We start from the raw sequence: 26,873 nt of genomic DNA, 5'->3' as shown, positions 1-26,873 counted from the left end.
TTTCCGTAAGCATAAACACAGCTTCCTATTTTCTCCTAACACAATCTGATTTAGTATCAAAACTCTTATTTATATGAACAACTTGTTCCAGCTATCTTTCTGATTCATATTCTGCTGTGCAATATTCCATGATTGTCTCTATACCAAATTTCAAACTGTTGCCTTTGAAATGCAGCAATTCTGCAATAGTGGTATTCTCTACAAATTTTGGGGCTAATTCAGGTTGGATCGCAAATCGTGATCCAACCGGAATTATTATGATTGCCCCACAGGCGCATGCGAGGCACCAAGCACTTTTTGCAGGGGGGCCACAGAAAATGTGATCGACTCTGCCTGTTAATCAGGGTGGCATTGCTCCATTTCCAGGGCGGAGGCGGAGCGTTGTGGGGGCAGTGCAGCGCGAATGGGGGCAAAGCGACATGAATGGGGGCATGTCAAAGGCATGATTGCGGTGTATGCATGACATCACAAGCAGCCACCGTGATCGGGAAGAAGGTTGCAGGCCTACTGCGGGAGCAGCTAAGCTGCGCCGGCAGGGAGCATCCTCTATTTTTGCTTACAAGCAGAAATTGCAATGTGTTCGCAATTTCTGATTGTTGAAGGGGGGAGGCTCCGTTCTGCATGCTGGGCGGCCTTGCCCTGTGATGGGCGTCCCCCAGCATGCTAGCAAAAGGACTGCAAATTCTGCTATTTAGCAGAATTTACAATCCTTACCGAATTAGGCCCTTTATTCTTGTATTCCGGCCAACCTTTTTTTTTTCCACAAATCAATATCTTTACTAAAAAATCTGAAATGGCTGATCTGTTTTTTGTAATCATTTCCTGTGAGCCTTTAACAATGTTTGAAGCAAGGTACAGATGTGTCCTTTTATATTGTGGCTCAAGTCTTGCCAAATAGTTCCTCTAGGCTTGTCAGGTCCTGTGTGACTCAGACACACAAAGCATTACTGGATTAAGGCAGGGGCGACAGGGGTGGCTGTCCCGGGGGCACCAACACATCAGGGGCCCACAAACAGTCAGTTGTCAATTTGAGGAGACTCCCTCCGGCGGTTCAGCTGTTCAGTAATAGCGACCACAGAGGTGCTCCTCCATGCACAGTCAGTCTTGCGGGATAGTGAAGGTAAATCCCACAAGGCAGTGACTGTGTGTTCTGGCATGCTGCCTCTGCTGCCTGCTCCAGTGAAGCCCCTGCTACAGCAGCAGCTCGGTGAGTGACACCGACCTGCTGGGGTGTGTGTCTCTGTGTCTGTCTATTGCGGGGTGTGGTGGTGGAGTTCTCTTGCGAAGAATGTGTGCCCATTGCCCTGGGCCCCCACCAGCCTTAATCCGGCCCTGACACAATGCATCTCTTTTGCTCAAAGTGTGTGTCTCATTTGTACAAATGAAACAATCTGAAGTGCAAAAGTGCATTGCAAGCATACACAGACCACTGGAACATGCATATTTTATGCATCTGTATGTGACTGTGTCCGAATATGTGTAAGAATGCCTTTGATGCAAGCAATTGTGGATTTTCTCCATGTCAAGTTTCGTTGTGTTTCATCTGCATCGTTACATAAGTGATATAACAATTGCTGTTTGGTTAAAGATGCAGCCTAGCATCTCTTGTGTACTCCAATGAAGTTTTCTCTGTGTCAAGGATGCAACAAGCAAGTTCCAAAATTAGGAAAAAGATAAGGTACGCTACTCCTTTCGGAGTGTCATAGTCATGCAGGACATCATATGTTGCATGATGTAAAGACTCTCAGTGTATGAGTACATATTATTATATATAATTAGTGTATATTTTGTGTCCTGAGTTTGAGTCCTGTTTGAGAAAGAGCGCTATGTAAATAAAAGTATTATTATTATTATTATTATTATTATTATTATTTTTATATATATATATATATATATATATATATATATATATATAGTACAATGGTTGTCAAAGGAGCGCTCAAACACTTGAAAGTTCTTAAAAATTCTTAAAGATACTTTTTGCGATTTCTTTCAGACCAAAGATCAGATGGAGATGGAATTGGTAAGTCTGGAATAGACCCTCATACCAAATCACCCGACAACGATACCACTCATTGTTTCATATTCTTCCAAATAATTTATTAAAAAGTTTTTGTTATTAAAATTAAAATGAGACTCTTACATTAATCTTGACATACAGTAACTGGGTTAGTTGGTAAGGCTTGCTGTCATCCCCAGCCAGGGAGGAGCTCCTATGACAGCTTGTCCACCCACTTTGTCTAAGATTGGCACCCTACACGTTTCATCTACAAGACTTCCTCAGGGGTGTTTTCTGAGAGTAAGAGACAAAGGACATCCTAATGATTAATTTAGGGTGAGACTTTCGTGAATAAAATATCCAAGGGATCTTTTAGTGACAGTGATGGTCCCTTTAAGAATATCTATCCAAGGGATCCTTAATAACAATGTAGCTCTTATTTTGCTGTGAGCTCCTGCATGTGATCCCAATGCTGTTTTTACAGCCAGGACAGCATTGGGATCACATGCAGGAGCTCACAGCAAAATAAGAGCTACATTGTTATTAACGAGGATCTATTCCAGAGTTGCCAGTTCCATCTCCATCTGATCTACGGACTATAAGAAATCGCAAAAAGTATTTTTAGGAACTTTTAAAAACTTTCAAGTGTTTGAGCGCTCCTTTGACAACCATTGCGTTTGTGGTTCTCTGCTGGCAAGAGGACCTGCCTGGGATTAGCCGGCAACTCCCCCAAGGACTATTCTATTTTAGGTGGTTTTATAACTGTCAGCGCAATTTGGTTATTTTGTCTTTATATATATATATATATATATATATACAAATTCCACCAGCAACTGACTCCAGGCTTGTTCAAAAACAACAAATACCTTTTATTCAGGTTGCTCAAGTTTAAGGTTACAAATAAATCATAAATCACTGTCTGTAGCATAAACAACCACTGAGGTTAGGCCTTGCCTCACTCCCTTTCCCTTTATAAGGAACCTGTCAGGTCCCAGCATCCTGACACTAGTGCCACAGTCTTCCAGATTCCACTTTCCCTAGCAAGCCTATCACCTGGGCAATAACTGCCACCAGAAGCCCTGACTTGTGAGAGAGACTCTGCTTTAAGCCCAGCAGCCAGATGCTTGCTGATGAAGCAGCTTCCTGGACTGAGACGCCCATAAGACCTAGTCTGGGCCCAATGGATGGGAATCCTGTCCGTCCGTACTTCCCATCCATCCCTGGGACCCTTTAAGTGGATTTCACCAGCCACTCTATCAGCAGCACAAGCCACTTTTAATTCCTAGGGTTGTTGCCAGGTGGCAAAACACCTTGTCTGCCACAAAAAATTATATATATATATATATATATATATATATATACACACACACACATATATATATACATTAGTGGCCAAAAATATGGGGACACCTTATATAAAATGTCTGTTTTTAGGGTTTAATTGCGTATAACTGCATAATTTTTATAGAAAATCCTTTGAAGGATAATTTTATAGACAATATAATGCAGTTCACTGCAATGACTTATCTTTATTACCTAAAAAGTTATAGCTAAATAAAGATAGGGAGGCTTTATCTGTAAATTGTGTGGATTTCTTCAACTTAAAACTGACCAATAGGAGTGATTGTTCTGAGAGCCAATCAGGTGTTGCAATGCCACAGAATGGATCCAATAAGGTGTTAGCATGAGTAAGATAACATTTGTTGCTACCAAAATTGATAGTAAAACATCTTATTTAGTTGTTTGGTTATCACTAAGTTGGTCGAAGTTTTTTATTATTATTATTATCAATTGGTAAAGGTAAGAAAAGATCCACAACACCGTGCTGTGATAGAAGACTGAAAAAACTGTACTTGAGAGACAGAAAAAATCATCTGAGGCAATCCAAAATGATTTACGTGAATGTGGTGTAAACATCAGTGCCAGGACTGTGTGACACAGACTTCAATATTTTAGAGTAAATGCCAGAATCCCAAGGAAAAAGTCACTTTTATCTCTCAAAGCCAGAAAAGATTAGAATGTTCAGCATATTAATTGGTCAGAAGAACAATGGACCAGTGTCATCTGGAGTGATAAAACTAGAATATCCATAATTGGTAGTGATGGCATGAAATATGTCCACAGAAGAATTGGAGAAAATTTGCCACCTGAGTGCAGAACACCTACTGTGAAGCATCCAGTTAGTGTTATTATATGGGATGTATGACAGCAAAAGGTGTGTGATGAATTTATGTGGTCAATGGCACTTTAAATAGCAGCAAATACATCAGTGTCCCATAGTGGGAAGTGGGGAGCAGTTGGGGGGAGCGCAAATTATACAGAGCAGTCGGTAGGCAGCGGGTGAATAGATGCTGTGCCCATGCATACAGCATCTGTACTCAGTGCAGAGAGAGCCTGGGGGCAGCCCAGCATAACGGAGAGTGCTGGGCATGCTCCTATAATGACGGAAAAGATAGTGACCCAAAGATCCACCCCTTTTCCCTAGGCTCCAACCCTTTCCTGATGCAGGTGTGCTTTTGGAATGCCAAAGGTCCCGACCCACTGACCACCAATGTTGGGAGGTATGTAACTGCAGCAAAAGGTTTCCCGATGAAGTAATAATGAATATTGTGTGACACTAAGAAATTTACTTTTCTACAGTTCAGTACTTATAACTGTTATCAAAATGTCAAATTGTGCTATAAAGTTCATGGTATTATGGCCCTCATTCCGAGTTGATCGGTCGCAAGGCGAATTTAGCAGAGTTACACACGCTAAGCCGCCGCCTACTGGGAGTGAATCTTAGCATCTTAAAATTGCGAACGATGTATTCGCAATATTGCGATTACTAACTACTTAGCAGTTTCAGAGTAGCTCCAGACTTACTCTGCCTGTGCGATCAGTTCAGTGCTTGTCGTTCCTGGTTGACGTCACAAACACACCCAGCGTTCGCCCAGGCACTCCCACCGTTTCTCCGGCCACTCCTGCGTTTTTTCCGGAAACGGTAGCGTTTTCAGCCACACGCCCCTGAAACGCCGTGTTTCCGCCCACTAACACCCATTTCCTGTCAATCACATTACGATCGCCGGAGCGAAGAAAAAGCCGTGAGTAAAAATACTTTCTTCATAGTAAAGTTACTTGGCGCAGTCGCAGTGCGAACATTGCGCATGCGTACTAAGCGGATTTTCACTGCGATGCGATGAAAAATACCGAGCGAACAACTCGGAATGAGGGCCTATGTTTTATGTTCTAAATTAAATTTCCATTATAATGATGCGTGCTTTTTGGTATAATACTAAAATATATTAGTGCTATAAGCTGATAAACTTCAAATATGCACATTTTACAAAAGGTTTCCACTATTGTGTGTATATATATATGTACATGTGTATGTGTATATGTGTATATATATTAGAGATGAGCGCCGGAAATTTTTCGGGTTTTGTGTTTTGGTTTTGGGTTCGGTTCCGCGGCCGTGTTTTGGGTTCGACCGCGTTTTGGCAAAACCTCACCGAATTTTTTTTGTCGGATTCGGGTGTGTTTTGGATTCGGGTGTTTTTTTCAAAAAACCCTAAAAAACAGCTTAAATCATAGAATTTGGGGGTCATTTTGATCCCAAAGTATTATTAACCTCAAAAACCATAATTTCCACTCATTTTCAGTCTATTCTGAATACCTCACACCTCACAATATTATTTTTAGTCCTAAAATTTGCACCGAGGTCGCTGTGTGAGTAAGATAAGCGACCCTAGTGGCCGACACAAACACCGGGCCCATCTAGGAGTGGCACTGCAGTGTCACGCAGGATGTCCCTTCCAAAAAACCCTCCCCAAACAGCACATGACGCAAAGAAAAAAAGAGGCGCAATGAGGTAGCTGACTGTGTGAGTAAGATAAGCGACCCTAGTGGCCGACACAAACACCGGGCCCATCTAGGAGTGGCACTGCAGTGTCACGCAGGATGTCCCTTCCAAAAAACCCTCCCCAAACAGCACATGACGCAAAGAAAAAAAGAGGCGCAATGAGGTAGCTGACTGTGTGAGTAAGATAAGCGACCCTAGTGGCCGACACAAACACCGGGCCCATCTAGGAGTGGCACTGCAGTGTCACGCAGGATGGCCCTTCCAAAAAACCCTCCCCAAACAGCACATGACGCAAAGAAAAATAAAAGAAAAAAGAGGTGCAAGATGGAATTGTCCTTGGGCCCTCCCACCCACCCTTATGTTGTATAAACAAAACAGGACATGCACACTTTAACCAACCCATCATTTCAGTGACAGGGTCTGCCACACGACTGTGACTGATATGACGGGTTGGTTTGGACCCCCCCCAAAAAAGAAGCAATTAATCTCTCCTTGCACAAACTGGCTCTACAGAGGCAAGATGTCCACCTCATCATCATCCTCCGATATATCACCGTGTACATCCCCCTCCTCACAGATTATCAATTCGTCCCCACTGGAATCCACCATCTCAGCTCCCTGTGTACTTTGTGGAGGCAATTGCTGCTGGTCAATGTCTCCGCGGAGGAATTGATTATAATTCATTTTAATGAACATCATCTTCTCCACATTTTCTGGATGTAACCTCGTACGCCGATTGCTGACAAGGTGAGCGGCGGCACTAAACACTCTTTCGGAGTACACACTTGTGGGAGGGCAACTTAGGTAGAATAAAGCCAGTTTGTGCAAGGGCCTCCAAATTGCCTCTTTTTCCTGCCAGTATAAGTACGGACTGTGTGACGTGCCTACTTGGATGCGGTCACTCATATAATCCTCCACCATTCTTTCAATGTTGAGAGAATCATATGCAGTGACAATAGACGACATGTCCGTAATCGTTGTCAGGTCCTTCAGTCCGGACCAGATGTCAGCATCAGCAGTCGCTCCAGACTGCCCTGCATCACCGCCAGCGGGTGGGCTCGGAATTCTGAGCCTTTTCCTCGCACCCCCAGTTGCGGGAGAATGTGAAGGAGGAGGTCGCGTTCCGCTTGACTTGACAATTTTCTCACCAGCAGGTCTTTCAACCCCAGCAGACTTGTGTCTGCCGGAAAGAGAGATCCAAGGTAGGCTTTAAATCTAGGATCGAGCATGGTGGCCAAAATGTAGTGCTCTGATTTCAACAGATTGACCACCCGTGAATCCTTGTTAAGCGAATTAAGGGCTCCATCCACAAGTCCCACATGCCTAGCGGAATCGCTCCGTGTTAGCTCCTCCTTCAATGTCTCCAGCTTCTTCTGCAAAAGCCTGATGAGGGGAATGACCTGACCCAGGCTGGCAGTGTCTGAACTGACTTCACGTGTGGCAAGTTCAAAGGGCATCAGAACCTTGCACAACGTTGAAATCATTCTCCACTGCGCTTGAGACAGGTGCATTCCACCTCCTATATCGTGCTCAATTGTATAGGCTTGAATGGCCTTTTGCTGCTCCTCCAACCTCTGAAGCATATAGAGGGTTGAATTCCACCTCGTTACCACTTCTTGCTTCAGATGATGGCAGGGCAGGTTCAGTAGTTTTTGGTGGTGCTCCAGTCTTCTGTACGTGGTGCCTGTACGCCGAAAGTGTCCCGCAATTCTTCTGGCCACCGACAGCATCTCTTGCACGCCCCTGTCGTTTTTTAAAAAATTCTGCACCACCAAATTCAAGGTATGTGCAAAACATGGGACGTGCTGGAATTTGCCCATATTTAATGCACACACAATATTGCTGGCGTTGTCCGATGCCACAAATCCACAGGAGAGTCCAATTGGGGTAAGCCATTCCGCGATGATCTTCCTCAGTTGCCGTAAGAGGTTTTCAGCTGTGTGCGTATTCTGGAAACCGGTGATACAAAGCGTAGCCTGCCTAGGAAAGAGTTGGCGTTTGCGAGATGCTGCTACTGGTGCCGCCGCTGCTGTTCTTGCGGCGGGAGTCCATACATCTACCCAGTGGGCTGTCACAGTCATATAGTCCTGACCCTGCCCTGCTCCACTTGTCCACATGTCCGTGGTTAAGTGGACATTGGGTACAACTGCATTTTTTAGGACACTGGTGAGTCTTTTTCTGACGTCCGTGTACATTCTCGGTATCGCCTGCCTAGAGAAGTGGAACCTAGATGGTATTTGGTAACGGGGGCACACTGCCTCAATAAATTGTCTAGTTCCCTGTGAACTAACGGCGGATACCGGACGCACGTCTAACACCAACATAGTTGTCAAGGCCTCAGTTATCCGCTTTGCAGCAGGATGACTGCTGTGATATTTCATCTTCCTCGCAAAGGACTGTTGAACAGTCAATTGCTTACTGGAAGTAGTACAAGTGGGCTTACGACTTCCCCTCTGGGATGACCATCGACTCCCAGCAGCAACAACAGCAGCGCCAGCAGCAGTAGGCGTTACACGCAAGGATGCATCGGAGGAATCCCAGGCAGGAGAGGAATCATCAGAATTGCCAGTGACATGGCCTGCAGGACTATTGGCATTCCTGGGGAAGGAGGAAATTGACACTGAGGGAGTTGGTGGGGTGGTTTGCGTGAGCTTGGTTACAAGAGGAAGGGATTTACTGGTCAGTGGACTGCTTCCGCTGTCGGCCAAAGTTTTTGAACTTGTCACTGACTTATTATGAATGCGCTGCAGGTGACGTATAAGGGAGGATGTTCCGAGGTGGTTAACGTCCTTACCCCTACTTATTACAGCTTGACAAAGGGAACACACGGCTTGACAAATGTTGTCCGCATTTCTGGTGAAATACTTCCACACCGAAGAGCTGATTTTTTTGGTATTTTCACCAGGCATGTCAACGGCCATATTCCTCCCACGGACAACAGGTGTCTCCCCGGGTGCCTGACTTAAACAAACCACCTCACCATCAGAATCCTCCTGGTCAATTTCCTCCCCAGCGCCAGCAACACCCATATCCTCCTCATCCTGGTGTACTTCAACACTGACATCTTCAATCTGACTATCAGGAACTGGACTGCGGGTGCTCCTTCCAGCACTTGCAGGGGGTGTGCAAATGGTGGAAGGCGCATGCTCTTCACGTCCAGTGTTGGGAAGGTCAGGCATCGCAACCGACACAATTGGACTCTCCTTGTGGATTTGGGATTTCGAAGAACGCACAGTTCTTTGCTGTGCTTTTTCCAGCTTGAGTCTTTTCATTTTTCTAGCGAGAGGCTGAGTGCTTCCATCCTCATGTGAAGCTGAACCACTAGCCATGAACATAGGCCAGGGCCTCAGCCGTTCCTTGCCACTCCGTGTGGTAAATGGCATATTGGCAAGTTTACGCTTCTCCTCCGACAATTTTATTTTAGGTTTTGGAGTCCTTTTTTTACTGATATTTGGTGTTTTGGATTTGACATGCTCTGTACTATGACATTGGGCATCGGCCTTGGCAGACGACGTTGCTGGCATTTCATCGTCTCGGCCATGACTAGTGGCAGCAGCTTCAGCACGAGGTGAAAGTGGATCTTGATCTTTCCCTAATTTTGGAACCTCAACATTTTTGTTCTCCATATTTTAATAGGCACAACTAAAAGGCACCTCAGGTAAACAATGGAGATGGATGGATACTAGTATACAATTATGGATGGACTGCCGAGTGCCGACACAGAGGTAGCTACAGCCGTGGACTACCGTACTGTACTGTGTCTGCTGCTAATATAAACTGGTTGATAAAGAGATGTAGTATGTATGTATAAAGAAGAAAGAAAAAAAAACCACGGGTAGGTGGTATACAATTATGGACGGACTGCCGAGTGCCGACACAGAGGTAGCTACAGCCGTGGACTACCGTACTGTGTCTGCTGCTAATATAGACTGGTTGATAAAGAGATGTAGTATGTATGTATAAAGAAGAAAGAAAAAAAAACCACGGGTAGGTGGTATACAATTATGGACGGACTGCCGAGTGCCGACACAGAGGTAGCTACAGCCGTGGACTACCGTACTGTGTCTGCTGCTAATATAGACTGGTTGATAAAGAGATGTAGTATGTATGTATAAAGAAGAAAGAAAAAAAAACCACGGGTAGGTGGTATACAATTATGGACGGACTGCCGAGTGCCGACACAGAGGTAGCTACAGCCGTGGACTACCGTACTGTACTGTGTCTGCTGCTAATATAGACTGGATGATAATGAGATGTAGTATGTATAAAGAAGGAAAAAAAAACCACGGGTAGGTGGTATACAATTATGGATGGACTGCCGAGTGCCGACACAGAGGTAGCTACAGCCGTGGACTACCGTACTGTACTGTGTCTGCTGCTAATATAGACTGGTTGATAATGAGATGTAGTATGTATGTATAAAGAAGAAAGAAAAAAAAAAACACGGGTAGGTGGTATACAATTATGGACGGACTGCCGAGTGCCGACACAGAGGTAGCTACAGCCGTGGACTACCGTACTGTACTGTGTCTGCTGCTAATATAGACTGGATGATAATGAGATGTAGTATGTATAAAGAAGAAAAAAAAACACGGGTAGGTGGTATACAATTATGGACGGACTGGCGAGTGCCGACACAGAGGTAGCTACAGCCATGGACTACCGTACTGTACTGTGTCTGCTGCTAATATAGACTGGTTGATAATGAGATGTAGTATGTATGTATAAAGAAGAAAAAAAAAAACCACGGGTAGGTGGTATACAATTATGGACGGATTGCCGAGTGCCGACACAGAGGTAGCTACAGCCGTGGACTACCGTACTGTACTGTGTCTGCTGCTAATATAGACTGGATGATAATGAGATGTAGTATGTATAAAGAAGAAAGAAAAAAAAACCACGGGTAGGTGGTATACAATTATGGATGGACTGCCGAGTGCCGACACAGAGGTAGCTACAGCCGTGGACTACCGTACTGTACTGTGTCTGCTGCTAATATAGACTGGATGATAATGAGATGTAGTATGTATACCGAAGAAAAAAAAAACCACGGGTAGGTGGTATACAATTATGGATGGACTGCCGAGTGCCGACACAGAGGTAGCTACAGCCGTGGACTACCGTACTGTACTGTGTCTGCTGCTAATATAGACTGGTTGATAATGAGATGTAGTATGTATAAAGAAGAAAGAAAAAAAAAACACGGGTAGGTGGTATACAATTATGGACAGACTGCCGAGTGCCGACACAGAGGTAGCTACAGCCGTGGACTACCGTACTGTACTGTGTCTGCTGCTAATATAGACTGGATGATAATGAGATGTAGTATGTATAAAGAAGAAAAAAAAACCACGGGTAGGTGGTATACAATTATGGATGGACTGCCGAGTGCCGACACAGAGGTAGCTACAGCCGTGGACTACCGTACTGTACTGTGTCTGCTGCTAATATAGACTGGTTGATAATGAGATGTAGTATGTATGTATAAAGAAGAAAGAAAAAAAAAAACACGGGTAGGTGGTATACAATTATGGACGGACTGCCGAGTGCCGACACAGAGGTAGCTACAGCCGTGGACTACCGTACTGTACTGTGTCTGCTGCTAATATAGACTGGTTGATAATGAGATGTAGTATGTATAAAGAAGAAAGAAAAAAAAACCACGGGTAGGTGGTATACAATTATGGATGGACTGCCGAGTGCCGACACAGAGGTAGCTACAGCCGTGGACTACCGTACTGTACTGTGTCTGCTGCTAATATAGACTGGATGATAATGAGATGTAGTATGTATAAAGAAGAAAGAAAAAAAAAACCACGGGTAGGTGGTATACAATTATGGATGGACTGCCGAGTGCCGACACAGAGGTAGCTACAGCCGTGAACTACCGTACTGTGTCTGCTGCGACTGGATGATAAATAATGATATAAAAAATATATATATATCACTACTGCAGCCGGACAGGTATATATTATATAATGACGGACCTGCTGGACACTGTCTGTCAGCAAAATGAGTTTTTTATAGAATAAAAAAACACCACACAAGTCACACGACGAGTGTTTAACTTTTTCAGGCAATCACAATATAGTATACTATACTGGTGGTCAGTGTGGTCAGGTCACTGGTCAGTCACACTGGCAGTGGCACTCCTGCAGCAAAAGTGTGCACTGTTTAATTTTAATAATATGTACTCCTAGCTCCTGCTATAACCTATAACTGCTCCCCAGTCTCCCCCACAATTAAGCTGTGTGAGCACAGTCAGATATTATACATAGATGATGCAGCACACTGGGCTGAGCACAGATATGGTATGTGACTGAGTCACTGTGTATCGTTTTTTTCAGGCAGAGAACGGATTATATTAAATAAAACTGCACTGGTGGTCACTGGTCAGTGGTCAGTCACTAGTAAACTCTGCACTCTCTAGTACTCCTAAGCTCCAGTAAATCAAGTGTCTCTGTCTCAATCTCACTCTCTCTCTTCTAATCTAAATGGAGAGGACGCCAGCCACGTCCTCTCCCTATCAATCTCAATGCACGTGTGAAAATGGCGGCGACGCGCGGCTCCTTATATAGAATCCGAGTCTTGCGATAGAATCCGAGCCTCGCGAGAATCCGACAGCGTCATGATGACGTTCGGGCGCGCTCGGGTTAACCGAGCAAGGCGGGAAGATCCGAGTCGCTCGGATCCGTGTAAAAAAAGCTGAAGTTCGGGCGGGTTCGGATTCCGAGGAACCGAACCCGCTCATCTCTAATACATATATATATAGTTGTAGCTATGGTGCCCGGCACTCCTGGTCCTGCTGGTATAAGATGCCTGGGTGCCCTCCGTGCTGGTTAGGGCATGTAGTCAGAATAAAGACAGCGTCACTCCAGGTCTTTCAAATAGTGATGGTGTAATTCAGATAAACATCACAAATGCCAACGTTTCGGGGCCCGTAGCCCCTTTTTCAAGGTGTGTGCAGTGCATTACACCATCACTATTTGAAAGACCTGGAGTGACGCCGTCTTTTTTCTGACTATATATATATATATATATATATATATATATATATAGTTGTGCTCATAAGTTTACATACCCTAGCAGAATTTGTGATTTTTTTGCCTATTTGTCAGAGAATATGAATGATAACTCACAAACTTTTCTTTCACTCATGGTTAGTGGTTAGGTGAAGCCATTTATTGTCAAACAACTGTGTATAATCTTTTTAAATCATAATGACAACAGAAACTACCCAAATGACCCTGATCAAAAGTTTACATACCCCAGTTCTTAATACCGTGTATTGCCCCCTTTAACATCAATGACAGCAGTAAGTCTTTTGTGGTAGTTGTGGATGAGGCTCTTTATTTTCTCAGATGGCAAAACTGCCCATTCTTCTTGGCAAAAAGCCTCCAGTTCCTGTAAATTATTGGGCTGTCTTGCATGAACTGCATGTTTGAGATCTCCCCAGAGTGGCTCAATGATATTGAGGTCAGGAGACTGAGATGGCCACTCCAGAAACTTCACTTTATTCTGCTGTAGCCAATGACAGGTCGACTTGGCCTTGTGTTTTGGATCATTGTCATGTTGGACCGTCCAAGTACGTCCCATGCGCAGCTTCCGGGCTGATGAGTGCAAATTTTCCTCCAGTATTTTCTGATAACATGCTGCATTCATCTTGCCATCAATTTTGACCAAGTTTCCAGTGCCTTTGTAGCTCACACATCCCCAAAACATCAGCGATTCACCTCCTCTCCAAATGTAACGTTTATGGCTGTGGCCAAAAAGTTCAATTTTGGTCTCATCACTCCAAATGACTTTGTTCCAGAAGTTTTGAGGCTTGTCTCTGTGATGTTTGGAGTATTGTAAGCGGGATGCTTTGTGGCATTTGCATAGTAATGGCTTTCTTCTGGCGACTCGACCATGCAGCCCCTTTTTTTTCAAATGCCTCCTTATTGTGCATCTTGAAACAACCACACCACTTTTTTTCAGAGAGTCCTGAATTTCAGCTGAAGTTATTTGTGGATTTTTCTTTGCATCCCGAACAATTTTCCTGGCAGTTGTGGCTGAAATTTTTGTTAGTCTACCTGACCGTGATTTGGTTTCCACAGAATCCCTCATTTTCCACTTCTTAATTAGAGTTTGAACACTGCTGATTGGCATTCTCAATCCTTGGATATCTTTTTATATCCCTTTCCTGTTTTATACAGTTCAATTACCTTTTCCCGCAGAACCTTTGACAATTCTTTTGCTTTACCCATGACTCAGAATCCAGACACGTCAGTGCAGCACTGGATGAAAGATGCAAGAGTCTTTCAGGAGTCCAGAAACTCACTGACCTTTTATACACACACACTGATTACAAGCAAACAGATCACAGGTGAGGATGGTTACCTTTAGTAGCCATTCAAACCCGTTAATGTCAACTTGTGTGCATGTTATCAGGCCAAAATCTCCAGGGTATGTAAACCTTTGATCAGGGTCATTTGGGTAGTTTCTTTGTCATTATGATTTAAAAAGAGTAAACACAGCTGTTTGACAATAAATGGCTTCACCCAACCACTTACCATGAGTGAAAGAAAAGTTTGTGAGTTATCATTCATATTCTCTGACAAATGGCCAGAAAATCACAAATTCCACTAGGGTATGTAAACTTATGAGCACAACTGTATATATATATATATATATATACTGTATGTATATATATATAGTGATTCAAAATTCGCAGCTCACATTTTTGTTTTAAAAACTGTGCTGGAAATGGGAAAACTGAATACTCCAGTAAGGTATGGGTGAGGTGGGCTATCTTTTAGGGTATTTTCCAAACATGGGCGCCATCTTGAAATCATCCATCTTGAATCTAAGTCAGTTTTTTTCAAATAGAAGGGGGGTAGTGTATCATATCAAACAACATCAGAATTTGCTGAAAAGTTTATTGCTGCAGACATATTTGACTAACAATGAATGAAACATATTCATAACCTTCTTGCAATCTTTTACATATCCAAAATTACTTGACAAACCATCACTCACTATGAAAGGTTATTTATCGGTTTTCACAATTCCTTTTAGAGCAGAGGTCCAATATTGTCAATGATAGACATTTAATAATGGTAATTTTGGGGAGTCTCAGCTGACCATCTCCTTTTTCTCTCTGTACCCCCTCTTTCTCATTCACCTTACACTATAATTCTATATGACGGTGAACAGCAGAAGTTGGGGCACACTCTTTCTCTCTCCACTTTCTTTTTTTCGAGAATCCTCTCATCCACTGCCAGATATCAAGTTCCCTGCAATGCAACTGTAACAGGGACTTGGGGCAGGTCAGCGATACAGCAGAAGTTCTCTACTTGCTATAAATGCTGAAACCACACGCTCTCTCATTTGTTTGAATCAGATTACTACTGCCATACTTCACTGGCTACGCCCAAATCTGTCTGATCTTGGAAGAAAAGCAGTGACAGGCCTGATTAGTACAAGGTCAGGTGATTACCTTGGAATATTAGGTGCAGAAGCTCCAATCACCAACAAACAGCAGAAGTGGTGGAGAAAACATTGGCCTTACCTCTATACCTATTCTACCAATTAGAAATACATTTTTGCAAGAACACCTACCAGAGAAAGAAGCTTCAATAGCACAACCGTTACAAATACCAAGGGAGCCACTATCAAGGAGTATATCTACCATTATTTATTGAAAATCATTTTTCTCCATAACGATATTACACTACTGATATACGAAGATATTATACATATCTTTGATTTTAATATTTTTCCCCAGAGGTGTATTGGAATTGGTTATGTACACTTAGCAATTTGCTTGGTGTCAACATGGGGCATGTCAACTCCTTATACTAATACCATTCAACCCCACCTAAGGTGACTGTTTCTTGTATGTAAGTCTGTGTCCATTCTTCTTTTATGATTAACCATAATAAAAGTTAAGTTTTAACATATTTTATATCCATCAAGTGTGTCCCAACATAGGGGTATATTTACTAAAAATCGTATTTTCCCGAATGAGGTTAAAGTTCAATCACGAATGACATCGAAAGTGTAAAACTGCAACTTTTTTAATTTATTACGACTAATTTACTAAGCTGTCGTATTCTGCATTTTCGTATTTACCGATGTCGATGTCATTCAGATTTTTTGGCAGTGTTTTACGGGAGTGAATTGTAAAACACTGCCGACTTTAACACAATGAATCTCGGCCGGATCTGTGAGATCCGTTCTGGGCTTCATTGTGCACCTTTCGTAAAAAATTAAACATTGTTAAAAATCTTTAAAAAAAATGTGTGGGGTCCCCCCTCCTAAGCAAAACCAGCCTCGGGCTCTTTGAGCTGGTCCTGGTTGAAAAAATATGGGAAACAAAGTGACAGGGGTTCCCCCATATTTAAACAACCAGCACCGGGCTCTGCGCCTGGTCCTGGTTCCAAAAATACGGGGGACAAAAAGCGTAGGGGTCCCCCGTATTTCTGAAACCAGCACCGGGCTCCACTAGCCAGATACATAATGCCACAGCCGGGGGACACTTTTATATTGGTCCCTGCGGCCCTTGCATTACATACCCAACTAGTCACCCCTGGCCGGGGTACCCTGGAGGAGTGGGGACCCCTTCAATCAAGGGGTCCCCCCCCCTCCAGCCACCCAAGGGCCAGGGGTGAAGCCCGAGGCTGTCCCCCCCATCCAAGGGCTGCGGATGGGGGGCTGATAGCCTTTTTGTCAAAAATTGAATATTGTTTTTAGTAGCAGTACTACAAGTCCCAGCAAGCCTCCCCCGCAAGCTGGTACTTGGAGAACCACAAGTACCAGCATGCGGTGGAAAACCGGGCCCGCTGGTACCTGTAGTACTACTACTAAAAACATACCCCAATAAAAACAGAAAACACACACCTTGAAAGTAAAACTTTAATTCATACATCCACACCTCCATACACACATACTTACCTATGTTCACACGAGGGTCGGTCCTCTTCTCAATGTAGAATCCATGGGGTACCTGTTGGAAAAATTATACTCACATAATCCAGTGTAGTTCGGTCCTCTTCTTTTCTATTTGTAAACCACGTACTTTGCAAAATAAAAAACCGGATACACAACCACGCACTGAAAGGGGCCCCATGTTTTCACATGGGACCCCTTTCCCCGACTGCCAGGAACCCCCCCCCCTGACCTCTGTCTAAGAGGATTCCTTCATCCAATCAGGGAGCACCACGTTGTGGCACCCTCCTGATTGGCTGTGTGCTCCTGTAGTGTATGTCAGGCAGCACACGGCAGTGATATAATGTAGCGCCTATGCACTCCATTGTAACCAATGGTGGGAACTTTGTGGTCAGCGGTTGACCGAAAGTAACCTCACCGCTGACCACAAAGTTCCCACCATTGGTTATAATGGAGCGCATAGGTGCTACATTGTAACACTGCCGTGTGCAGCCTGACATACACTACAGGAGCACACAGCCAATCAGGAGGGTGCCACAACGTGGCGCTCCCTGATTGGATGAAGGAATCCTCTTAGACAGAGGTCAGGGGGGGGGTTCCTGGCAGTCGGGGAAAGGGGTCCCATGTGAAAACATGGGGCCCCTTTCAGTGCGTGGTCGTGTATATGTTTTTTATTTTGCAAAGTACGTGGATTACAAATAGAAAAGAAGAGGACCGAACTACACTGGATTATGTGAGTATAATTTTTCCAACAGGTACCCCATGGTTTCTACATGGAGAAGAGGACCGACCCTCGTGTGAACATAGGTAAGTATGTGTGTATGGAGGTGTGGATGTATGAATTAAAGTTTTACTTTCAAGGTGTGTGTCTTCTGTTTTTATTGTGGTATTTTTTTAGTAGTAGTACTACAGGTACCAGCGGGCCCGGTTTTCCACCGCATGCTGGTACTTGTGGTTCTCCAAGTACCAGCTTGCGGGGGAGGCTTGCTGGGACTTGTAGTACTGCTACTAAAAACAATATTCAATTTTTGACAAAAAGGCTATCAGCCCCCCATCCGCAGCCCTTGGATGGGGGGGACAGCCTCGGGTATCACCCCTGGCCCTTGGGTGGCTGGAGGGGGGGGGACCCCTTGATTGAAGGGGTCCCCACTCCTCCAGGGTACCCCGGCCAGGGGTGACTAGTTGGGTATGTAATGCCAGGGCCGCAGGGACCAATATAAAAGTGTCCCCCGGCTGTGGCATTATGTATCTGGCTAGTGGAGCCCGGTGCTGGTTTCAGAAATATGGGGGACCCCTACGCTTTTTGTCCCCCGTATTTTTGGAACCAGGACCAGGCGCAGAGCCCGGTGCTGGTTGTTTAAATATGGGGGAACCCCTGTCACTTTTTTCCCATATTTTTACAACCAGGGTCGGCTCAAAGAGCCCGAGGCTGGTTTTGCTTAGGAGGGGGGACCCCACGCATTTTTTGGGGGGAAAATTAACACTTTCCCACCCCTTCCCACTGAAAAACATGCACGGATCTCATGGATCTGTGCATGCCTATCCGAACACGGTAAAAAAAAGCAGGTCTGGGTTTTTTTAGCACTTTTTCACGATTTGTATTTTATCACGGCAGTGTTTGGCTATTGTCGGCAGTGTTTGTGATTTGCACTTTTTAGTAAATGACCGATTTCAACCAAATTCCAGGCGTATTTGACCGATGGTGTATTCATTCGTATTTTTTTCCTAGGACTTCCAAAAAAATACGAATGCCCTCATCACTGCCGTGATTTGAGTTTAGTAAATTCCCGAGATGACACTTTGAAGAAAAAACACAATCTCGGTCAAAATCGGGACCTTAGTAAATATACCCCATAGAGTCTTTCTTTTTTCTTTGTACAGTAGAAGTTAATTGTTGGAAGACTTTTTCAATGAGTTTATTGTGCCCTCTTGTGGAGTTTTTGGCAGCTTACCACAGTTGCTCAGTGTGTATCCTTATGATGTGTAGCTGAGTGTATTATTATTATTGTTATTATTATTATTAAATGTAATTTATAAGGTGCCACAAGTGTTTCACAGCGCCGTACAAAGGACAGTACAGGGAGACAAAACTTAGCATTACAGTAAATAAATAACAAAAATAGAGTACAGGTAACAAAGAGCACCACAATTCTCAAAACATAATACAGCTAAGATGTAAGTAGCGAGGGAGTAATCATCATACTACTTGGGGCTGGCTGCCATAGATAGAGATAAGCCTTTACCAGCAGGAGAAAAAATGGGTAAAGATGGTTGCTGAGTAAAAGAGAGCTGTGAGGAAAATGTGCAGAGAAGAGGGCTTTGACAACAAGAGGAAACAGGGCCCTGCTCTGGCGAGCTAACAATTTAGTGGAAAGGGGCAACAGACAAATGACATGAGGTGCAAACAAACAGGATGTAGCCTGATGACAGGATGTATACAAATCAGAGATTTTCAAGGCATGAGGCAGGGGTATGGAGGAGCAGCCTCAGGACTAGGTTATGCATCGGAAGGGTACGCTTTGATGAATAGGTGGGTTTTTAGTGCCCGTTTGAAGCTTTGCAAGGTCAGGGAAAGAGTCTAATGGAGCGGGGGAGCGGGTTCCACTGAAGGGGTGCAACGCGGGCATCCTTACCACAGCTAAAGTATTGCACAGTGTGCAGTTGAATGATTGCCATAAGAAAAACAAATAACTTTGTGCTGATGACATTCTTACTTTCATGGAAGGTGAATCAGTAGATGATATTACCCTTTCAGAAAGTGACTTTGAGCTTGAGAGTAGCAGCAGTGGTGAATCTTGTGAAGAACAGCCTGACTCTGACTTTAGGTCCACATGGTCACTAGAATGTCGACTATTGGTCGACATGGCAAAGGTCAACACATGAAAAGGTTGACATGCGTTTTTCACATTTCTTATCATTTTTTGAAATTTTTCATACTTTACTATCCACGTGGACTATGATTGGAAATAGTAACCTATGCGAGCAAACTCGGGGCACTAATTGGGGTACCCAGTCACTTTTCAAAGAATATGACACAATTTAAAAAAAAGAATTAATGTCGACCTTGTCCAAGTTGACCTAATGACCGGGTCGACCTATTTCAGGTGTCATCCTAGTCACTGTCGACCAATAGTGGTCGACCTAATGACTGTTGACCTAGTTAATATTGACCCAACAAACCACACCCGATGAGATGTGTGGAAAACCGTTATTTTCTGGTGTTGCAGGTGTTTGTGTACCACTTACTTCAAATGTTTCTCCTCTGCAATGCTTTGAACTTTTCTTTACTGATGATTTTGTGCGCCATATCGTCATCAAAACAAATAGATATGCAAATAAGTGCCTGAAGGATGCTCCAATTTCAGGTGTTGGTTCAAATGTGAGAACTAGATTGTATGTACGATGTGTGTGAAAATGAGCTGAGACTTTTTATTGCTTTGATTTTGGCAATGGGTATAAATATCAAGACTGAAATTAAGCTGTATTGGACCAGAGATTATACACTGTACTTCACACCAATTTTTCATTAAACTTTTTAGCTAAAAAGATTTCAGTTGTTACTCCGTTACCTGCATTTTGTCAGTGAAGAAGACGCAGACAACAATGATTGTCTCTGGAAAATCAGGCCACTGCTGGAAATGCTGCATACTTCTTTTAGAAATACATATATGCCAGCACAAAATATTTCTGTAGATGAAAGCCTTATGCTATTCAAAGGGAGGCTACTAATGAATCAATATATTCCGCTAAAGAGAGCCAGGTTTGCCATAAAAATACTTTTTATATGTGAATCACAATCAGGATATGCCTGGGGCTTTTTAATTTACACTGGCCAAGGTGAAGAAAGGAGGGATGGATAGAGAACCTGATAAGCCATACTTCAGTGACCAAACTTATGCTGTTCCCAGAACTAAGCTGAAAAGGGTATGTTGTTTTCATGGACCGGTGGTTCTCAAATACTATGCTATTCCATAAGCTGCAACATAATGGTTTCGGCTTCTGTGGAACAGTCGACTTACAAAGGAAGGAAATACCAAAAAGCATGCATGCTGGTAAATTGAAGAAAGGAGATGTACTTTGCTATATATCAGGAATTTATTTAGCAATCAAATGCTGGGACAAAAAAGATGTGGCAATGTTATCCACATTTCACAGGGGAAGAATTTGCGACATGGGAAAAATGTACAGAAAGACCAAAGAAGTTGTGAAGAAACCAGAGGCAGTTATTGAGAACTATGCAAACATGGGGGGAGTAGAGAGATTAGACAAAAAAATAAAGCCATATGAGTGCCTCAGAAAGAGTGTCAGATGGTATAGGAAACTATTCTTTCATTTGATAGATATAACTCTTGTGAATGCCCATATCATGGGAAAGGTGGTGATGAAAAATGCAGTCTCCTACAATTTAGATATAAAGTAATTAATGGGCTTTTAGAGAAGTAGGCTATGAAAAGGTATTCATCCAAGGGAGGAAGACCCTCAAAACCAGACCAACCTGCTCATCTTACTGAAAGGCACTTCTCAACTGATATATCAGCCACAGGAAAGGAGAAGTATCCCAGTAGAGTGTGCCGAGTTTGTCTTGGAAGAGGAGATGGGAATGTACTGTAAGCTGTGTCGGGACATCCCATTACATCCAGAAGGCTGCTTTGAAAATTTTCTCACAAAAAAAGTGTTAGTAATTGTTTATGTAATTTTGCCTTCATGACAAAAATATATGTTATCTGATTATTGTATTCTTTAATAAATTCTTGTAACATGAATTTAAATGATCAACCCACCATTTAAAAAACCACCCTGAGAGGTGTGACATGATAATAATAAAGACAACACTAAGGTTACTTGACTTCTGACCAAAATGGACCCCAGTGAGTGTAATAGATTTTACATTTCAGCAGAGACTGATGCGATTGTGATGACTTACAGTAGAACAACCTGACTGATAAGGGGCCTGGTACTGATGGCACTTAATGGAGAGTAGAGCTGTGTGCAGACCCCCGTGTATTGGTGTTGGTTCTTAATCTTCATTGTGTGTTTGTTTTGCAAAACCTCCCTCAAGTGTTTTGGGTGTAGTTTTCTGTTCGGTCTTAGATCTATGTTTCTTTAAAAGTTAATTAAAACATCTAAAATCATATAAGTTGGACCTGTTTCTGTTCCTGTAGAATTATATTATAAATCATGAGGGAGGAACTTACATGCAATCCAAAACCCAAGATTTGGTTTTTAAATCTTAATTCTGAACTCAGGAGAAGTCCTAATTTGGGACTCGGTCTACTCGGATCTCCACGATTGATCCAAGTTAGCACTCAGCTCCTCTTGGCTAACCAGAGTTTGGAAATGTTTGATTTAACTGAGAGTTTTCTCCTTCACTCCCCACTCACTTTGTCTCCAGTACTTAGGTCTCAGTACATTTTTGGTCTTCAGAAAAATGGCTACTACAGGTTGAGTATCCCATATCCAAATATTCCGAAATACGGAATATTCCGAAATACGGACTTTTTTGAGTGAGAGTGAGATAGTGAAACCTTTGTTTTCTGATGGCTCAATGTACACAAACTTTGTTTAATACACAAAGTTATTAAAAATATTGTATTAAATGTCCTTCAGGCTGTGTGTATAAGGTGTATATGAAACATAAATGAATTGTGTGAATGTACACACACTTTGTTTAATGCACAAAGTTATAAAAAATATTGGCTAAAATGACCTTCAGGCTTTGTGTATATGGTGAATATGAAACATAAATGCTTTCTGTGCTTATATTTAGGTCCCATCACCATGATATCTCATTATGGTAGGCAATTATTCCAAAATACGGAAAAATCCCATATCCAAAATACCTCTGGTCCCAAGCATTTTGGATAAGGGAGACTCAACCTGTACTTGTAAAACTCATTAACAGAGACACACATTAGAGTGGAAGTTATTTCACTTGACATTGATGTGCTCAAGACTTTATTTAGGAAGTGACCTTCAGCATAAAGAACAAGCCTGGAGATCAATTTATATAGTATGTCACAGGCAGGTACTGATGGAGCCATATTTCTGCATACTGGATGCTATTCTCAGTTCCCATTCCATGTGTCCTTGTGTGTCAGTGTATACAGTACAGCATGGGGTAACAGAATTATACCTGTATTGTGCGCAAATAGAACTTCCTGCTTTGCCTCTTTAACAAGGTGAAGAAGGAAGTAATAGCGCCAAAATGTATTATCATCCCAGCTGCCGGAGAGGGGGAGAAAACTCCCTCATCCGGTGATCCTTGTCAGACCTCCCAGAATTCATTAGCCTGGTGCTGATGCGCTGTGTCTCACCCTTGGCTGGCTCACTGGGCATGCGCCCCTATTATGTAGCACACACTGCCTGGATCATACATGGAGGAGAAGCAGTATCAGTGCACATAACATGTACTCATACTGTTTCTTCTCCATAATGGAGGATCATACATTCACATACATATGTCTGTAATGAAAGGTTAGTTTGCAGTATGGGAGAGGTTGGGACACAGAGTTAGGTGGAGATTACAGGCTTAAATTATACTGCCATCATTTTAGATAGCAGTCCTGAGAACAGATACTGGGCTATTTGGGAAAAAGGCACTAGGTATAAAAGGAACTTATTATATTGGACTTTTATAAGAGGAGAATTCCTGTACCAGAAAAAAATTATATTATTTCTTGGGAGATAGGTTTTTCAAAAAGCACAGTATGTGTATTACTACAGTATGTATGACCATTCACATTAGGTGCTACCCACCAATTTTACCTGTAGACTAAACCAATAGGAAGAAAAGGGAATAAGATTGTAGATGGGTTCACACTATTCTTTGTAGCAATATTAAAGAAATTACTAATAAATATATACAAGGCTCATAGACTGTAACAACATGGTGCAATCTTGGTACCTTTTTTGAAGGATTAAATTAGCAAAATTATATTTTAATATTGCTACAAGGGATAGTGCGCATGAGAGGCAATCAATTTGCCAGCTGTCGGGATCCCATCGGTCAGGATACCAATGCCAGAATCTTGACAGCTGACAATGCTACCAGCGTAATCCCAGCTAACAGGGGCTATTCCCACTTGCAAGGGGCCTCGTGCCGCTCACCCCGCTACTGGCATTCTGGCAGGTGGGATGCCACTGTCGGGATACTGACAGCCGGCATCCCATCCACCAGGAATACATATGTATTCCATGTGCACCCATCTACAATCTGATTCCCTTTTCTTCCTGTTGGTTTATATTGGACATTGTTATTCTTGTAAACAGAAGAACAGTAATAAAAGATAAAAAGGAAGATGTCAAGCCTCCTAAATAGTGAAGTTACCAATAACAATAATTTTAGCTTCTGCTTATCATTGTATAGAATATGCTTTATAAAGGCTAGCTAGAATATGATTGGTTGCTTTGGGCAACTTCTCTACTTCTTAATGTGGAAACTTGATACATCTCTGCCAAAGAAAGGAGTAGCCTTCATACTCTCCTTAAAGGTGTTTATCCATGGATAGCCTACCTGGGTCCTTGACCTCTTTCTCCGCCTTTACCCATTCTTTGTTCCTTCTTACTTTTACTGTATATCAAAGCACTGAAAGACATTCCCATTGTCTGGGAAAGAAAAAAATTCTTGAGCTTTATGGGGAGATGTTTCAAACCTTCAAAAGAAGAAAAGTGGAGATGTTGTCCATAGCAACCAATCACCTTCTACTGTAGCCATCATCTATCAACTACATTCTATAAAATGATAGATAGACTTCTCCAGCTGTCTTTTTAAAATATTTGATACATCTCGACTTATTGAGAAATGTAGTGAATGTTGATTAGTCAAAATTGTCACATTACAGCTATTTTTGTTGCATAAATTATAGAGGTAATTTTTATAAAGGCAAAACGCCATTGGATTTGTTAACACTTTGAACCAGCCATCGTTGGTACAAAAATGCTGTACAAAAATAGAGAAAAATAGTGGTTCTCCACAAATTAGTACCAGTAGGCGTTTAAGCTTTGCTTACAAAATCCAATGTCAAGGTAGTCTTCAGTAGATGTATCATCCACTTAATGGCTTTATAAAAAAAACTACCACATAAACTACGTAACTTATCAATACAGGACCCTTTATTGAATCACCATATTTTGAAATAATCTGATTGGTCAGAGTATGGGAACAGCAATGCTCTAACCAATCAGAGAGAGCACATTTGAAAAACCTCTGCTTAAGAAATCTGGTATTTTATATATGCACTTGTAATGGGTAAACTTAAAGATGGAGATTTTGCCTAAAAAGTGTGGTTTTAGTAAATTGACAGTAAATTCCTCTCTTTATGTTATTTATGAAAATAAATGGGAATTCTTAAAGTATTGGGGGATAGAATTGTATTTTTATTGATACAGATTAATGAAATATACCTAGAATTATGTGACAACATAATAATAATAATAATAATAATAATAATAATAATATATTTGCAATCAGTAAAATTAAAGTTTAGTAAAGCTAGTTCTACAGTATTATAATGATAACAATAATAATAATAATAATAATAATAATAATAAAAAATATTAGAAGAGCTATTGTATAAAAAGTCTCACAGCATTGCCCTGGCAGAAGAGGCGAATCAAGAGCTAAGTGAATATGTTCAGAGTGAATAAAATCAGGACCAGTGAATGTCTGTCTGTGTTGCTGAACATTATTATTAGCAGTGGCGAAAGCCAACAGCTGAAGTAGCACATTCTTGCAGCCTGATTCAGTATGTTCAAAATGATTAGAATCTTTGGAACATATGAGCTCCAGCCCCAGGCAACATACCATTATGTATAACAAACATATACTCTGTACTGATTATTTGTCTATGAAAACAATATATGTCATGAATTTTGTCATGAGATGTTTTATGCACATCATATATTTTCCTGTATTTAAGACGCTTTGTGAACAGTAATAGATAACTATCAGCAAAATAGAATTTTAACAATTTTTATAGAAATACATTTTATAGGAAAATAGAGCAATGTTGTTGGGAGGATAAATCATGTGACAGTATGAATAGCTGGAGATATAATATATTGTCCTCTTGTAGTGAGCAGTTAAACACATTGGGTGGAGTACATTAAGTTATTCTACACAAAGAGTGTTTTTTTCATATATCTGCATTTACAATACAAATGCAAATTATATCTGAGCTAAACTAGCACATTGTTTGTTCAACACAAATACAATAAAATTATTACATTTAAAAAGTGGGATTATCAATAGAAACAAATCACTACTAAGTTGTTTATTTGCTGATTTGCAGAAATTTGGTGAATAATATTTTGTGGTGTAACAGGAATATACAAGGATCAGGTGATGCAACCTTCAATTCTGCACAACTTGGTAAATTTGGTAAATTTACCAAAGGTGGGTTTGTGGTCATTTTGAAAACTGTCCTTAACAGACATTAACCTTTGGCGGTATGTTTTTGTCTAAAAAATAGCTATTTCAATTGAAACCAGATGACAATGTCAGTAGGTTTTTACTGCTCTAAATGCCGTTGGTTTTGTTCTTTAAGTTCAAATGAAACTGCGTATAGAATTTAAAAAATTACAGCAAAACCCGTCCAAATGGAAGCACTGCACAGGCCACTATGAACTGTACAGGCTTCATTAGATTAAAAAAAAGCAAATAAAGGGTTAAAAGTGAAGAAGAAAAATGTGTGGGGTCCCATCCTAAATCCATAACCAGACCACTTTTCATCCTGGCCTGATACTGAAAAATTGAGGGGAAATGGTGTGGGGTCCCCACAATTTTTCAGTAATCAACACCTCAAAAAGTCAGGACCCTAAACAAAGGGATCCTCCTTCCTGAGGAAACCATGGGCCTGGGCTGAAAGCCCGGGGCTATTCCCCGCATCCGTGGATGTGGGGTTGATGGAGTAAAAACAGAAAAAAATAATATTGTTGTATACAGGCAGACTACAGGTCACAACAAGCATGCCCCGGCATGTCGACACTTGTAGAACAACAAGTCCCAATATTTCCAAGGAATTCCATGCTTGGGTTGATTCGTTTACGGCTGGTTTATGGTATTGCAGGGGGCTGGGTTTCCCACCAGTTTTCCTTTTATCAGAC

General features: G+C 42.1%; 1 protein-coding gene across 1 annotated transcript in view; it reads left to right on the top strand.

Moving 5' to 3' along the window:
- TRDN (triadin) overlaps positions 1–26,873 on the top strand; it is an 862,718-nt gene that overhangs the window by 164,840 nt on the left and 671,005 nt on the right. The window contains exon 8 of the mRNA XM_063919338.1: positions 1,997–2,023. Within this exon, the coding sequence (XP_063775408.1) occupies positions 1,997–2,023 (27 nt within the window). The remainder of the gene's footprint in view (positions 1–1,996; positions 2,024–26,873) is intronic.

Source organism: Pseudophryne corroboree, chromosome 4, assembly GCF_028390025.1.
Source record: "Pseudophryne corroboree isolate aPseCor3 chromosome 4, aPseCor3.hap2, whole genome shotgun sequence".
Taxonomy (NCBI): Eukaryota; Metazoa; Chordata; class Amphibia; order Anura; family Myobatrachidae; genus Pseudophryne; species Pseudophryne corroboree.
Note: the sequence above shows the minus strand (reverse complement) of the source record. Positions and strands in the feature narration are given on the sequence as shown.